General features: G+C 38.4%; 1 protein-coding gene across 1 annotated transcript; it reads left to right on the top strand.

Moving 5' to 3' along the window:
* The first annotated feature begins 1,724 nt into the window (after window positions 1–1,724).
* Window positions 1,725–14,208, top strand: LOC121417937 (muscarinic acetylcholine receptor M3-like). The gene is made up of 2 exons (XM_041611650.1): window positions 1,725–2,624; window positions 13,474–14,208. The coding sequence occupies exons 1-2, from the start codon at window positions 1,770–1,772 to the stop codon at window positions 13,777–13,779; spliced, it is 1,161 nt and encodes a 386-aa protein (XP_041467584.1). The 5' UTR covers window positions 1,725–1,769; the 3' UTR covers window positions 13,780–14,208.
* The last annotated feature ends 1,008 nt before the right edge of the window (window positions 14,209–15,216 follow it).

A 15,216-nucleotide genomic window follows, 5' to 3' on the forward strand; every position in this document is an offset into this window, starting at 1 on the left:
AGTGCCGTCTCATTTTCAAAGCATATTTCAAATATTTAATTGTTGGTTACAAAATCCAAGTATATTTCTATGTAATTAGTTAAAGTGTGATCCTATCTATAATACTTTCGGTTAAAAATCAAAATGCATTTCGCATGACATTTGTTTTAACTAACAGTTGCTATTTGAACCAATCTGTACCTGTAGGAAAACATGTCAAATACCAATAAAAGTTACCATCTCGTTTCTATGAAATATTTACCAATGTGCAATTTTCCTGTATTACTTCTGATCAAATTTATTACGGCGTTGGAGTGAAATAAAGGCAAAGTTAAAAGAACGGCATTAATTTCTTGCTAAATTTGATGAAATCTGTGGGGTTTTGAAAAAAAAATTGTTTCTTTGTCTTTTTATTCAAATCAATTTGCTGCTAGAGTGGAATAGACCTTTAAGCAAGCCAGAAAAGAAAAGAGCATTGGAGGACCTTTGAAACTTGGCTGCAGCTTTCTGCATTTTTCCAGTATACATTCGGTAAAAAGGTAATAAGGAATAAAGAAAGAGAGAGGGGGTGGGAGGAAGAGGGAATGGGAGATTGAAAGAGAAAGAAAGAATGATAAATAGATAGATGGAGACCGAGAGAGATAGATAGACAGATATAGGTGGGTAGATAGTTAAATAAATTATACAGAGAATAGAAAGAGTAATGAGAACGAGGCTGTGAAAGAAAAAAATAATTGTCCTCTTTCACAGCAGGAATTCCTTTTTAAAGTGTTTTTTCGATTAGAGGATTTCTGCACTACATGGCAACTAGACATAAAAAGCCAAGGTATATTCCTTGCTCAAATTTTCTTTTCTTTAACGTCGTCATCGAAGCAATGGTATATAAAATATATTTTTTTGAATGAAAAAACCCCACAATGCTAATGAATTAAATCTTGACTTCTGGTTACAATTGAATCGGAATGACTCGTTGAAGTATGACCTTCAGTAGTATTGAACATATTGAGGATGACGAACAACAAAAATACAGGTCGAAGAACTATCGGCATATGAAACAGTCTTTTTTTTTTATACAATGCTAGTTTCAACTTCCAGAAATCCTCGAGCAAAGTGGTGCCCTTTTATACAGACAAAAGAATAACCTTCGATGATTTTGCCAGATAGGTTTCTTTGTTGGAAGTCAACCTTTGAAAGTTCTCAAATCCAAATGGAAAATTAATTGACTTCGTTTATTTGTCTGAATGAAAGTAGGGCATAATCTAACAAATATCATAATATTGGAGGAACTGATGGTTTTGTTGTCTTCACTTATACTCTGCTCTATTAGGCCTACCCTTAATCATTTTATTTATTACAGTATTTACTTTTTGATCGTATATGGCTCAATAAAATGAATGGAAAATTCGGTTCTACCAGAGAGCTCTATGTTAGTCTGTATTATTCCCCAAAATCCTAGAAAATACATAAAATTGAGGAGTGAAAACAGCTCTCATTGAAATGAAAGCACAACTGAAAATAATTGATCCAAAGTTTCCCATTAGTCAAACTCGCTTAAAGTCTGGAGTTCAAACAAAATCTGAACCTGAGTTGATGGATTCATTGATTTACAAAAAGTATAAATAATGGACATCAACACTACGACTCCACTCTCGCTTTTTAAAACAAGTACAACCACGTCACCTACACCTCCGGAGTTTTAGTTCATTGGCAAATTCACTTTTAACTGCTACCTATTTCAGAAGAAGATAGAACGACACCAGTCATCGTGACAAAGCAGCAGAAAGTACAAGATGGAAAACAATGAAGCAAATGACACGTACACAGTTTTATACGAAGAGGGCGGTTTCGACAACGCCACAGACATCGCTACAGAAGACGATGGCTCCCCTGTACGTTCCTCCATGGGCGTCGATATCCAAGGATTAGTCCTTGGGATCCTGGTAGTAATCCTGATCTCTGTGACCAACCTCCTCAGCTTGGCCGCCTTCGTCGTCGAACGACGTTTACGAACCTACAACAACTACTTCATCATCAATCTGGTGGTGGTTGATCTCCTGATAGGCATCAGCCAGATCATTGGCGTCACCCACACCTTTCTCAGGTACTTTCCCTTCTCTCAAGAATTCTGCAAGGTCTACCTGGGTTGTCGCCAGGGGCTCTTCTTTGTATCCATCCTGGAGGTCGTCGTCATCTGCATCGACCGTCATCGAGCAACCTACGATCCTATCAACCACTTCATCTCCAGGAGTAAACGGAAGGCTGTCGTGATGAACGTTTTAACCTGGGTGGTTGGTCTTGGCTTCTGGCTCTGTTACTCTACGGCCTGGGACTTCATAGTAGATGTAGATTCGTCTCGGCACTGCTTTGCGGCCTACGTCAGGTACCCTATCCCAAACTTGATGCAAAATGTCATCACCTTCTTTATTCCTCTGGCGATCATCTCCTTGCTCTATGCCAGAATCTATGTCAAGATTAAGGCCACGATTGGTGGAAAAAGCGTCGGTCGGGAGTTCGAGGATGGGATGCAGGACGTGACGACAGGAGAAGGTTCCGTGGAGTCATCCAACAACAGCAGTGGCAATAGCACTCGGTTGAAGTCTGACGAACGCGTCGTGCCTTTCAAAGGCAGAAACGAAGCAGAAAGGGTAAGGCCTATGTGTTTTAATGTCTGTTTGACTTGTTTCGAAAAAACGTGTTTTTTAGTATTGACCTACTGACCTGAAAACAGGAAAAGGGTGCCTGTTTAACTCATGAGGAGGATACATATCTCACTACACAGATAATGCGAGTGCCGAGGGCGGGCTGAAATTTCTCTTTCTTCTGACCAGAAAGGTTGATATTGAAAAGGGGACATTCTATTCACATATATTTAATCATGAAAAGTATGGGGTTTTGCTACAGAAATGATGCAAGCGCGAAGCGCGAGCTGAAAATTTTTATATTCCAATCTGAAAAGCGGACAATTTGCACGATTTTAAATAAAGAACGAGTTGTGTAGCTCTATCTCACTTGCTGATTTCTGTGTAACATTACCATCTTATTTTATTTTTGCACATGCGGAACTATTGGGGGAGGGAAAAACGATATGTTTGCCCCACCAATATTTTCATTGGTGATCGAGGCGATCGCCCCCTGCCCCCCTCGTAATACATCACCAATCCAGGTTTATTATTCAATTTTCAAGTACATGATGTATACATGTAGGCCTACATACAGAACTTTATATTGTGATGCTTTTCACTAAATCTAATGCAATTTGTAATGAGTAAGTTTTATCTAATTATTCTGATGAAACTGGATATAATGTTCATGAGCTGAATTCAGAAAGAGATCCTTCAAGTCAGAGCTTTGAAAAAGTTCTCCAGTTTTACAGGTATCGTTATCTTTGTTTTAAACTTCTTCCTGAGTGATCAGATGAATAATATTTAACTTAATGGAAGATGAAAATAAATCAAATTTTGTGCCGTAAACATTTAAACGTTAAAACAAAGGTATTGAAAAACTCTATTTATACAATGAAAATTATATTTAGTGGCTTAAGGTCTAACGAATATACGTCTGGTTGCGTAATTATACACTCCCGGTATAAGCAACGCTTTGGACTAAAATATCGAATCATCTTCATAAAACACTATTAGAGCTGTTTCACACTAAATGCCATAGAGGTGGCACAATGTTGAATGTGTAAAGAAGAAAAGTGACAAACCTTTTTTTTACTAAAGCATTAGAAAATAAGATCAAAATTAAAGGATTTGCTCTCTGCTTTTGTATGATTCTGGGATTTTTTTTTAATAACAAATTAAAGATTTCATGATATATGTGGGCAACTGTCCCGCCCCAGTCCACTCTGTAAGGGCATGCGATAAGCTTTGTTATTCGTTATGACCATTCAAAAATAAAATGTATAACCAGCAAGGTGCCGCTGATCATTCTTGACCGGCGCCGATCTAGATTTGGTTGGCAATAGACCCGTCTTCATTATTCTACCGGCGCCTATTAATTGGAACCACGGGACGCTGATCATTCTTGACCGGCGCCGATTCAAATTTAGGTGGCGCAGGTTGAGACAATGGCAGCGCCGAGTTATCTTGATCTGCGCCGATTTAAACAAGTAGTGCTGATTATTTTTACCGACGTCACGTAAGATTCAGACAGTGGCAATTCATAATCGACTGGCGCCAATTTAGAACCAGGAGGTGCCGATTATTCTTGACTGGCGCAGATTTGGATTTAGTGGGAGCTGATTATCCTTGATTGGCGCCGGTTTAGACTCTGGTAGTGTCGATTTTTCTTGACTTGCGCAGATTTATAACGCATACACTCGTAATTCCGAAGCTTCGTTATTCCGACGCGTCGACGCGACGGTTCGGTTATTCCGAAGGTTCGTTAATCCGAAAACGAAATAAGGTTCGTAATTCCGAAGGTTCGTTAGTCCGAAAACGAAATGAGGTTCGTAATTCCGGAGGTTCGTAAGTCCGAAAACGAAATGAGGTTCGTAATTCCGAAGGTTCGTTAGTCCGAAAACGAAATAAGATTCGTTAATCCGAAGGTTCGTAAATCCGAAAACGAAATAAGGTTCGTTAATCCGAAAATTAAATGAGGTCCGTATTTCCGAAAATGAAATTAATTCATTTTGGTAACAAGGACGGCGCTGTTCTTGCAAGATAACAGGATATTATGCAATGATAAACTATCGAACGATGATATAAGTGTGTGTTGTGGCCAAAGCATGTATTGATTTAAGAATAGGCGCCAAGATCAAACATACCCTTAATTTCGATTTTATCTGAGCAAATGCTGCCCAAGCAAATGATTTAAAGATGCAGGGGATTAAGTGTGTTGGTCGTTTGTGAGTAATCTCCAGATAATAGGATTTATATAGGAGGGGGTGTCATTTTTAATAAGAGCTTCTGCTGGTAATAAAAATGATACTAATGATGATCATATAATAATCGCAAACGATGATCATAATAAAAACAGTGATAAAGAATATAAATGTTAATAAAATTTTATTGATCATTTTCTTAGTGTCAATTGTGGCCCAGTAGATTGGCCTTCTGACTATGAAACAGAGGGTCGTAGGTTCGAATCCCAGCCATTGCGTAAATTCCTTCAACAAGAAATTTATCTACACTGTGCTGCACTCAACCCGGGTGAGGTGAATGGGTACCCATGGAGTATGAAGAAATTAAGTAAATGCCTAGACAGCCAAGCTAAAGCCGGGGTAATAATAATAGTAGGGCCCGCTGGGAGAACATTTTTCAGAACCGAGGTGGCTTCCCTTGGTACTATAAATAATACCAATGTTATTATTATTATTTGGCCTTATCAGGCCTACATGAAATTTCCAAAAGTTTGAGCTCGTGATTCGCTCGCAACATATCACAATAATGCCCTTTTAACAGTAACTAAGTCCATAATTGACCAAAAAGCGAGTTTACAACTTCAGATTTGATTTCTTTTTTCCAAACCGCTTGCTCGCTACGTTTTCTCGCGAAAAATAAAAACTAAATATATATGTTATCAATCAGAAATCAATTAAAAAAAAGTTTACTCAACTTAATTACTACAAAACACACAACTTCTTTACACAGATGATAATATCATGGTGAAAATATTCGTTTGCACCAAAATGCCCTTTTGGGCATATAAGTGCACTTTTTGGCCCCATCCCCCCATAAAAGGAAAATATGTTCCGCCGCCCTTGGTTGAAACATGTATCGTCTTTACGGCTAACTGCAAGAATCCCTTAACATGTCCCTTTTAGATCAGGTCAGAGCTTATATATTTAAAATTTCTGCTCGCGCTTCTTGCTCGCAGCTGTTATCTAGTTATATAGCCATCTTGTTTTGAAGATCACAAACATATTGCCCATCATATTTTCAACGAAAACTATAGCTCGCGCTTCGCGTTTCCATTATTTAACAAGGGCTTACGATATTATTTCATATTTACTTTATTTTATAATTATTGGCTATTAGGAATACCCTTTCAAAGAAACAAACAATTAAAAATCAACTTTGAAGCTGCCGATCGGGAAATTATGGGTGAAAATATTTCGCCCCCCCTTTTGGCGAAAGTTGGATCCGCCGGGGGGGGGGGGGGGGGGTAGCAGGGAGCACTTGTACACCCAAAAGAAATAACAGGGAAATGCTATTTTCCAAAATGGGAAATTCTTTTTCAGCTTTCAAAATAAATACTCTTTTTAAAGTATACATTTTAGATTAATTTTCAGGAGAAGCTCTTATTAAAAATGACATCCCCTCCAATATGAATCCTATTATCTGGAGGTTACTCGCAAACGACCAACACACTTAATCCCCTAGCTGCATCTTTAAACCATATGCTTGGGCTGCGTTTATGCGACCTCAACCCAGAATCATGATTGGAATCACGATTTGAATCATGATTCAAAACAGCAACATGAATCACGATCCGACAGAATCAGCGTTTATACGACCATCTTTCTAACGCTGTTTCTCCCTGAATTCGGGCCGATCCAGTGCGCATCACAGTGCGCAGTTTGACCCAGGAAGTATAGGTCAACATTTTCGCGCGTGTTTCTAACTTCACGTCGGCTGCTAGATTTTTGCTGCCACCGGAGCTAACGCGCGATCGTTTGTGCAAGTGCAACTCGGCTTCCGAAAAATAAATCTTTTACTTCCAGAATTCCGTGTATTGTACCTCGTATTGTTTTTGTTTACTTGTATTCAATCTTGTCAGTTCATCAAAAATGGTGTTCGGTAGTACTGGGCACGAATTCTGTTAATTTTGTCTCGACAGGCGGGCAGGCGGTGCCACATCTCCGTTGAAATCCCTCCCTTGCAAGCGCCGCTGAAAGGGACTAGATCGTCTTATATTTCTGTGAATCCCGGTAAGGGATGCTTGTGCTTCAGGCTCAGCCCAAAGCACAAGCAGAGCCCTGAGTTCGTCGTCAGTCCAATTTGTGCCTTTGGAACTTGAAGACATGATTGATGAAAACAATGAAATCAGGGTGACCAGACGTCCCGTATTTCCCGAGAGTGTCCCGTATTTCAGAATATTGAACAAAATGTAGTTAATACATTTAAAAGTGACGAATTTTCATTAAATAACCAACAGCTGACGAAGCAGGGACAACAATTAAATCGATAACTGTAAACTTTTGCAAGTTCTGCGATGATTTCTTGCTAATACATTGCAAACGAACTGGCCTCCTGCCTGTGTGTGGCAGGCTACTAGCTAGGCATGGAGGATCGAAGCAAATTCTCAATGGTGCAAACACCTCACATGATAAACAGTTTTTCCACCAAAATAATCACAAAATCGGCGGGAAATTCTTATAATTATACTATGGATTCTCAGTTGAATATTTGGAGATGTAATCGGAGGAAAATGTTATTGACTTTTCATAGATCTAGTTGTTTCAGCTTTCGTTTTGAGTCTTGGTGTGCACGATGCCGCGATGTTTCATCTAATTTTTAAGTTTGACAATATGTTTCACTTTGAAATTTTATTCATTTCTAAAACATTTTATGTTTAAAATTTTAAAAATACATTTAAAAAAACACCAAATAAAGTTATGATTTTTATAAGATGATTGGATTTTTTGTTTACTTGAAGTTTGAACTTTTCCCTTTTCTTTATTTTATATATACCCTATCCTTTCTGCTTGCCCTTTTTTGTCCCATCTATCTTTATTTCCTATCTTTCTTTACTCGACATTTTCTTTTCTCTCTCTCTCTCTCTCTCTGTTCATTTTTCTTTCCTTCTTTATCCAATATACTTTTTTATTTCCTTCATTCTTTCTTTCCTTATAATTACCTTGGATTCCCTCTCTCTTCGTCTCCTGTTTCTTTTCGTTCTTTCTCTCCTTCCATTATTTTCTATTTTTTCGCTCTCTTCCCCTTCATTCTTCCCTTCCATTCTTTATTCCTTTCTTCATTTTTCCCTTCTTATTCTTTTCCCTTATTTTTATTTTCTTTCTTTTGTTTCTTTCTTTCAAAGAATGAAGGAAACATGTTTATTTCCTTCATTCTTTCTTTCCTCCTTCTTTTTCTCACCTTTCCCGGCCCCTTTAATTGTCTCCTTTATTTTGCGAGACATTTATTAATCTTCCCTTCCTTTCTTTCTTTCTATATTCATTTCAAAGAATGACGGAAACCTTTTTTTATCTCTTATTATTTCTTTCATCCTTTTATTCTAACTTTCTGTTATTTTTTCTGTTTTCCTTTATTTTCTTTCCTTCCCAATCATCTCTTTTCTTTCTCTCCTTCATTCTTTCGTTCACCTTCCCTTCTAATTCTTTATATTTTTTTTCAAAAGTCTTATTATTATACTATGGATTCTCAGAAGCCCACACTTTGTGTGGGCTTCTTTGTTGATCTTCGTTTGTCAATTGTCCCGTATTTCATTTTGTGAAATCTGGTCACCCTGAGTGAAATATACAAATGACGCTACAGTACAACCCCGGGGTACAATACACAGAATGATAATTCCTAAATGCACATGACAATTGGCATATACCGGTACTAGTACACTGGCAATCTGCTACACGAAAATTAACCTGCACGAAACACAGCGCGCGCCTTTGAGTCGAACCCGGAAGAAGCACGACACAATGACGTCATAGAATCATGATTCAAATCACGATATCGTTTATACGACCTTTTTCGTTCGTGATTCTACAGAAACGTCTTTCCAAACGCCCCTTTTTTCGTGTTTCATGTTTGTGATTCTAATCATGATTATATTCAATTTCGACTAAACGCAATCGTGATTCTGCAGAATCGTGATTTGAATCATGATTCTAATCATGATTCTAGGGTAAAAAAGTGTCGAATAAACGCACCCAAACCATATGCTTGGGCAGCATTTGCTCAGATAAAATCGAAATTAAGGGTATGTTTGATCCCGGCGCCTATTCTTAAATCAATACATGCTTTGGCCACAACACACACATATATCATCGTTCGTTAGTTTATCATTGCATAATATCCTGTTATTTTGCAAGAACAGCAGCGGCATACCTTGAAGAAAAAAAGCTAAGAAAAAATCTTATCAGCGATCTTGAGCTTTGCGCCCTCCAGTTTTGTAACAAATGACAATTATAACAATAATACATTGGATTTATAAACTGGATTTACACTATCATGACTGTGTTCATAAAACTTTTGTTGTACCATGGATAGTAGGTCCATGGTTGTACAAACGCCCCTAAAGGCGGCAAGGCGGTTTTCCACTTTGGCGCGGACAAGACCTTGAAGGGTTGCGGAAGCAACTTTTGTAATTTCGGCATGCAGTCCGCAACCAAATTCCGTAAAAGATTATGAAAACGATCAAATGATCTTGTCCTAGGACACGGCCAGGACTGTCTGCATATAAGGGCTGCATATTGTCTTAGGACATTCCTTGGGCTGACCGAAGACAGGGTTATAAGAATAAGTTTATTTGGCGTTTGGCGCGGACAGCATGCAGATCGTATTAGGACAGAACCGGACACATTTAGGACAACGTTTGGAGTGGTATATTCAAGGAATAGGACATGAGGATAACTTTCGGACAACTTGCAAATACTCCGAGAAAAAATATCGTTCATATTTTTTTTATAAATCTAGGGGTACTTTTTTGGGGTATGGGTGTTTTTTTTAACAAACCTTGATTTTGCTATTAGGTTCGAGTCGGGAGAAATTCGTTATGAAAATACGCTATTTTTACACATTTTTCGACTACAAAGACTATACAGTGCGTATCAAAAAAGTTTACACTTTGAAAATATCCTTTAAAATTGTACATTTGTAATATCCTGAAGATTTTTCCACATTTGAACATTGGTACAGTTCCATTCAAGCAAATGATGATATAACTGTCGAAAAATATTTCCGCTTGAGTGAGCACCACTTACTTTTGAAAAGTTAGTGAGTTGATTTGCGCAGAACTTTGAAATAGTTATGCCAATAAAAGTAGACCTTACACATGAAGAAAACGTGGAATTTAGCTAGTAAATTGATTTGAATATATCTTTTACCTTTTTAAACTCGTTTCCTTGCCCAGAACACTTCGAAGAGTGCATTGCGCCCCATCCCACTCCCCCCACACACTGAGGCCATCGAGACGACATTTACTTTACACTGAGCAGTGATTTGCATGAATTGGCTTAGGCTTGATTTTAATTTTGTTAATCATTGTCAATCTTGGGAATAGTGGGGAGAAACAGGTATTAAATGAAAAATGAAATGTCAACCCATTTTAAACGATAAAAACTCAGTAAAAAAATGCTGGAGATATAAACTTTTGTTCAGATTCAGTTATGTTCTCAGATCCAGCTGACACACAAAGGGTAAAGGTTGTGCTTACTAAGTGTTAAAATTTTAATTTGGGTAGCAAAATTGTTACAACATGCTTGAATGTATCCGTTTTATTTCAATTGAATAAAAGTGCATGGGAAATGTACGAGAAATGTTTCGCAGGGTAAGTTTGATTTCGCACTTTCCCCTTGACACAGCATGAACACGAGCATTTCTGCGCAAACAGATTTCGGCGAACTTTACAAAAATGGAGAGTGCTCACTCAAATGTAACATTCTGTCAAAACTTTTACTTTCATTGGATAGATGAGACCCAAACCCAAGATTATATGTAAAAAAATTACCCGCAAGTTGTATATTTTTGAATTCCAAGGGCTTTTTCAAAGTGTAAACTTTTTTTAATACGCACTGTATAGGATTTTCTTTTCTTTCAATTCAAATTGCATCCATGGTTTGAAATCCCAGGGGACGTGTCCCCTCAATTTTTGGAAAGAGGTGGGGGGGGGGCAAATTATTAAATGTCCCCCACCCTTTACTGGAGGGAGCAAAAAAAAAAACAAGGAAACGAAAGAGACAAGAAAAAGACGGGAAGAGAGAAGAGACAAAAAAGGAGAGGAAAAATAAGAGGAGAAAGACGAGAGAATAAAATTGGGTGAGGGAAATCATCTTTCATGTCACTACATACAATTTTCGTTCACGCTTCGTGCTCGCATTGTCTAATCTATGAGATACACAACTACATATATGGAGCTTCAAATATAAAGTTTTGAAGTAAATATACAAAACCTTTCTCGGATATCGAGCTTTTATTATTTGCTGGATTTACAAATTGATCTTTTTTAAAAAAGTTTTCTGTAAAATGACAGTTTTATGGTTTAGATATATACAGCTCGCGCTGCGCGTTAGCATTATTTGATTTATCAAGGAACTATTCTCTTCGTGTATTCCATAAAGTTTTGAAAAATTGGTCTGATTGTGAATAGTATCAAATGTATTTGAATTGTATTTAAATGGGGAGTTGTGTATACATATATTAATTCTAACAAATTATTCTAAATCCCTCTTTCATGACATTTTATCAAAAGTTTCGTGCAATTCTAGGTCTAAATCTGAACACGCGCACGCATGTTTATTGAAATCTATTCAAATCTTGTCCCAGTTTCAGATCAGAATATAATTTTTTATTCTGCTCGCGCTTTGCGCTCACATTATTAATATAGAAAGATACGCAATTACCCATCCTTTTCCTTATTAACAAAACATGAGATGCCCCGTTTTTAATTGTGAATCTTAATTTTGTTTCAGCTCATGCAACGCGCTTGCATCAGGCGTTAAATCATAAACCTTTCCTGTTCATCATTAAAAAGTGCTTAGAATGTCTAGTGTTAAGGTCGTTGTGTCAAAAAAATGTTCAGCTCGCATTATTTGATTGTCGAAGTATGTATCTTCTTCATTGGTAACCGCCATTTTTTTTCAATCAGCCCAGAGCGTATATAAAAAATTCTGCTCGCGTTTCGTGCTCGAAGTAATTATTTTTTATGTAGGGGGCCTACGCATCTTCTTCAGGATTACAAACATTGCTCAAAATATTACATTTTAAGGACAAAATAAAACAAAAGTTCACATTTGATGTGATATGTCCTGTGCAAGAATTTTTTTCACGAAGGTCTATTTGTTTTTTTGTGAAAAAGCCTTGGTGTAGTGGTTCTGACTCTCGCCTTGTAAACCGAGAGTCATGTGTTCGAATCCCAACGCGGTCTATATGGCGTCATTTGGCGAGGCGTAATCCACACTTTGCCACTCTCGACCCAGGTGCTAAACCCGGCAGTATGCGAAAGATATTGTATGGAATCTGCCACCGCCATTTTGAGGCTGCGATGAATGCAAGGAATGCTTCTTAAGGAGTGGAAATTGTGCACTTTTCATGCGGGATTGAAATGAATGACTTGGGTAATAATACTGCAGAGCACTTTGAGCCGTTCTGAGAAAATCGATATATAAAAACTAGTTATCATTATTGTTATTATCATTATTAATGAAATACGTATCTCATTCACGATCAATAAAAGTGCTTAAGATATAAACTCGATCTTCAGTTTGAAATGCATGTCTGCATTATTTATTTTGTTAAGATATTTTTTTCAGTCGTAAAGTCAGGTGCTGCCTAAACGGTCATATTTTCAGTCGAGTACATTAAAATAATATAATTAAACGTTGCTTGAAAGGTTTTTATGTTCAGTATAGAACGAATCTCGCATATTTTCCAGCTTAACTAATACAAGAAATATTTGAAATGTCTATTTTTCTCATCAGCAGAAAATGCTTGAAATAGTCTGTAACCCCACCCACCCCCCAAAAAAAAATCAGCTCACGCCTCGCGCTCGTTTAAAATACTGCTTGAAATATTAAGTTTTCAGGTTTGTTTAGTGATATACTAATGAGGTCCTTTGTTCCCATTCATCGTTACTTTTTGTGATTTTCTTCTCTTGTATTAAGTGTCGTTGCCCATCTAGCGCACCAATGGCTTTTGCTACTTGTATACCCGTTCCATACATATTTGTATTGGATCCACACATTCCTGATTCGTTCCGCTTGCCTTCTTATTCCAATCCGCACGTTCCTGAAACTTCTTAGTTGCTTCTTGAAGCTGACCTGATTGCGAATGGTTTCCGGAAGACACGGAAGGGTTTAGGAACGACGGGACATCATCAGGACATCGTCAGGACAAGGTCCCGAAGGTGTCAGGAATTCAATACCCGCTTTTAAATTTTGGTCGAAACCAAATTTTCGATGCGGAAAAATTTGTAATTCCCGAACAGCAGGAAGGGTTTAGGACACGGATGTAACGGATACTCCAAGGAATGTTCGGACAGGTTGCGGAAGGGGTCGCGGATTAAATCCCGCGCCTTGTCCTGACGCTGTCCTGGCCCTAGTGGAAAAGGGGTATAATAAAATGTGGCATTGCCCCTTGTCATGTTGATTGTAATGGTACTTATAAGAGAATGGTAGTAGTACATATAATAGAATACACATAAACTTGAGTTCTGCTGTTGTCAGTGGACGTTCTAGTAATTGAATATTTTGCCAAGATGTAATACCTTGATATTTTGTAATATTGAACTCGAAATGCTTATTTACCGGTCTTATAATAAAAAACAAAAACATTATCAAACAATAATTCTGCTCCCAATTTCATTAATCACCTACAGGGGATGACCAAGACAGGGGCCGACCGCGAGTCCAAGAACGAGATGATGAAAGCCAACCGGACCTTGTCCTACATTATCATATCCTTCATCATCGCCTGGCTGCCAAACGCCATCATTTATCTCCTCTTTGCGATCGACCCTGCACTTCTTCGGGTGCGCGCGTTCCCAGCCGCGGTGCGTCAATTCTTCGTGTGGTTACGCTACGCGAATAGCTTCTTCAATCCAATATGTTACGCGGCATCCCAAACACTGTTCCGCCGTACCGTATGGGACTTGATCTGCAGACCGCAGAAGTACTGCCACTGAAGCGACACACTCCATTTGCCATCAATTAATACAACCATCTGTTGTTGGGCACATGCGGGCAATTCTAGGAGGTAAAACGTTTGGATAGTTATTTTAGGCACACAGGGGCCTGTCACTTTTAAGTTGTCAATATCAATATGTACTTAGGACCTTATAGGATACCATTCTCCCTATACCTGGGGGTTTGTGACACTTCATGTTAAGTGGATATGAATTTCAAGGAAAACCGGAAAAGAGAACAAATTTAGTCATTTAAATTGGAAGGAAATGGACTGAATATTTTCATTTGTACATAATAGATATATATATATGTATGAATGAATCTAGCTTTTCTATTTTAACATGCCGAATTAAAGCACTTTTTGTCTCGCCCACCAGGCGTGAAGGCTAGCTGTCACACCTTGGCGTTTTAGACAGCGTATGCCCGACGTATCAACATTTCTCTAAAACGTCGGCATACGCTGAACTTTGATTTTTTTTTCAACTCTGGGCGTATACTTAGCGTATTCATAACGAGTTGGACGTATACATAACGTATTAGTAACTTATATCGAACGCTTCGTTAACTTATACGTAACGTATTCCAACGAATGCTTAGCGTATTGCTGGCGTACACAACTTATGCCCTACGATAGGCTAACTTACGCATAGCTCGCGGCAGCGTATCGCTGACGAACACGTGTCTCTCGAATGGCATGGGCATCTGTTCACCATGAAGTCTTCATGAGTTCTGATGGGTTCCTTCTGTGAACCCCAAATTTATATACCAATTTCCTATAAACGTTGTCAATACGCCATTATACGGTAGCTGTAAGTTATAAACACGTTCAGTAAGTTTTGTGGTCGTCCGGAGCACGTCTTCATACGTCAATATACGTTGGAGTTAAGTTACACATACGTTCAAAGCACGTTGCTCATAGGTTAGAAGTAAGTTTTAGGGTACGCTGGACATTATCTCGACGTACATCGACTTATGAGTAACTTACGAGTAACGTGTGTCAACGTGTATCAACGAACGCGTAACTTGCCTACAACTTGTGGCCCGCGTATGCGGGACGTATGAGACATACGCAGGCATACGTCGAAAAAATTTGTGCTTGCACAAAATTTTTCGACGACCTCGCCGTATGACGACGTATACCAGCGTGTTTTAGCGTACTCTTAACGTATACAAAACTTATTCGACGTACGCCAGCGTATTCGCCAAATTCCTCATACGTCGGGCATACGCTGTCTAAAACGCCAAGGTGTGACAGCGCCATAAGGGATTTAATGTCGTCCGACGTACGTCCGTCATAAACATTATGAAACATAACTTTGCAACAATAAGACTTTTTACAACCAAACTTGGATTGTAGATGTACTGAAGGGACCTGCATGTTACAGTGCAGTCGCAGGTCAGATGGTAAGGTCAAAGGTCATTTTGAGGTGGACGTA

Source organism: Lytechinus variegatus, chromosome 7 (assembly GCF_018143015.1).
Source record: "Lytechinus variegatus isolate NC3 chromosome 7, Lvar_3.0, whole genome shotgun sequence".
In the NCBI taxonomy this organism is placed as follows: Eukaryota; Metazoa; Echinodermata; class Echinoidea; order Temnopleuroida; family Toxopneustidae; genus Lytechinus; species Lytechinus variegatus.

Bases quoted from the DNA above. Each gene is read 5' to 3' on its own strand.
- LOC121417937 (XM_041611650.1), top strand. From the start codon at position 1,770: ATGGAAAACAATGAAGCAAATGACACGTACACAGTTTTATACGAAGAG. The intron at 2,625-13,473 runs GTAAGGCCTATG...AATCACCTACAG, and splicing joins GCAGAAACGAAGCAGAAAGG to GGGATGACCAAGACAGGGGC.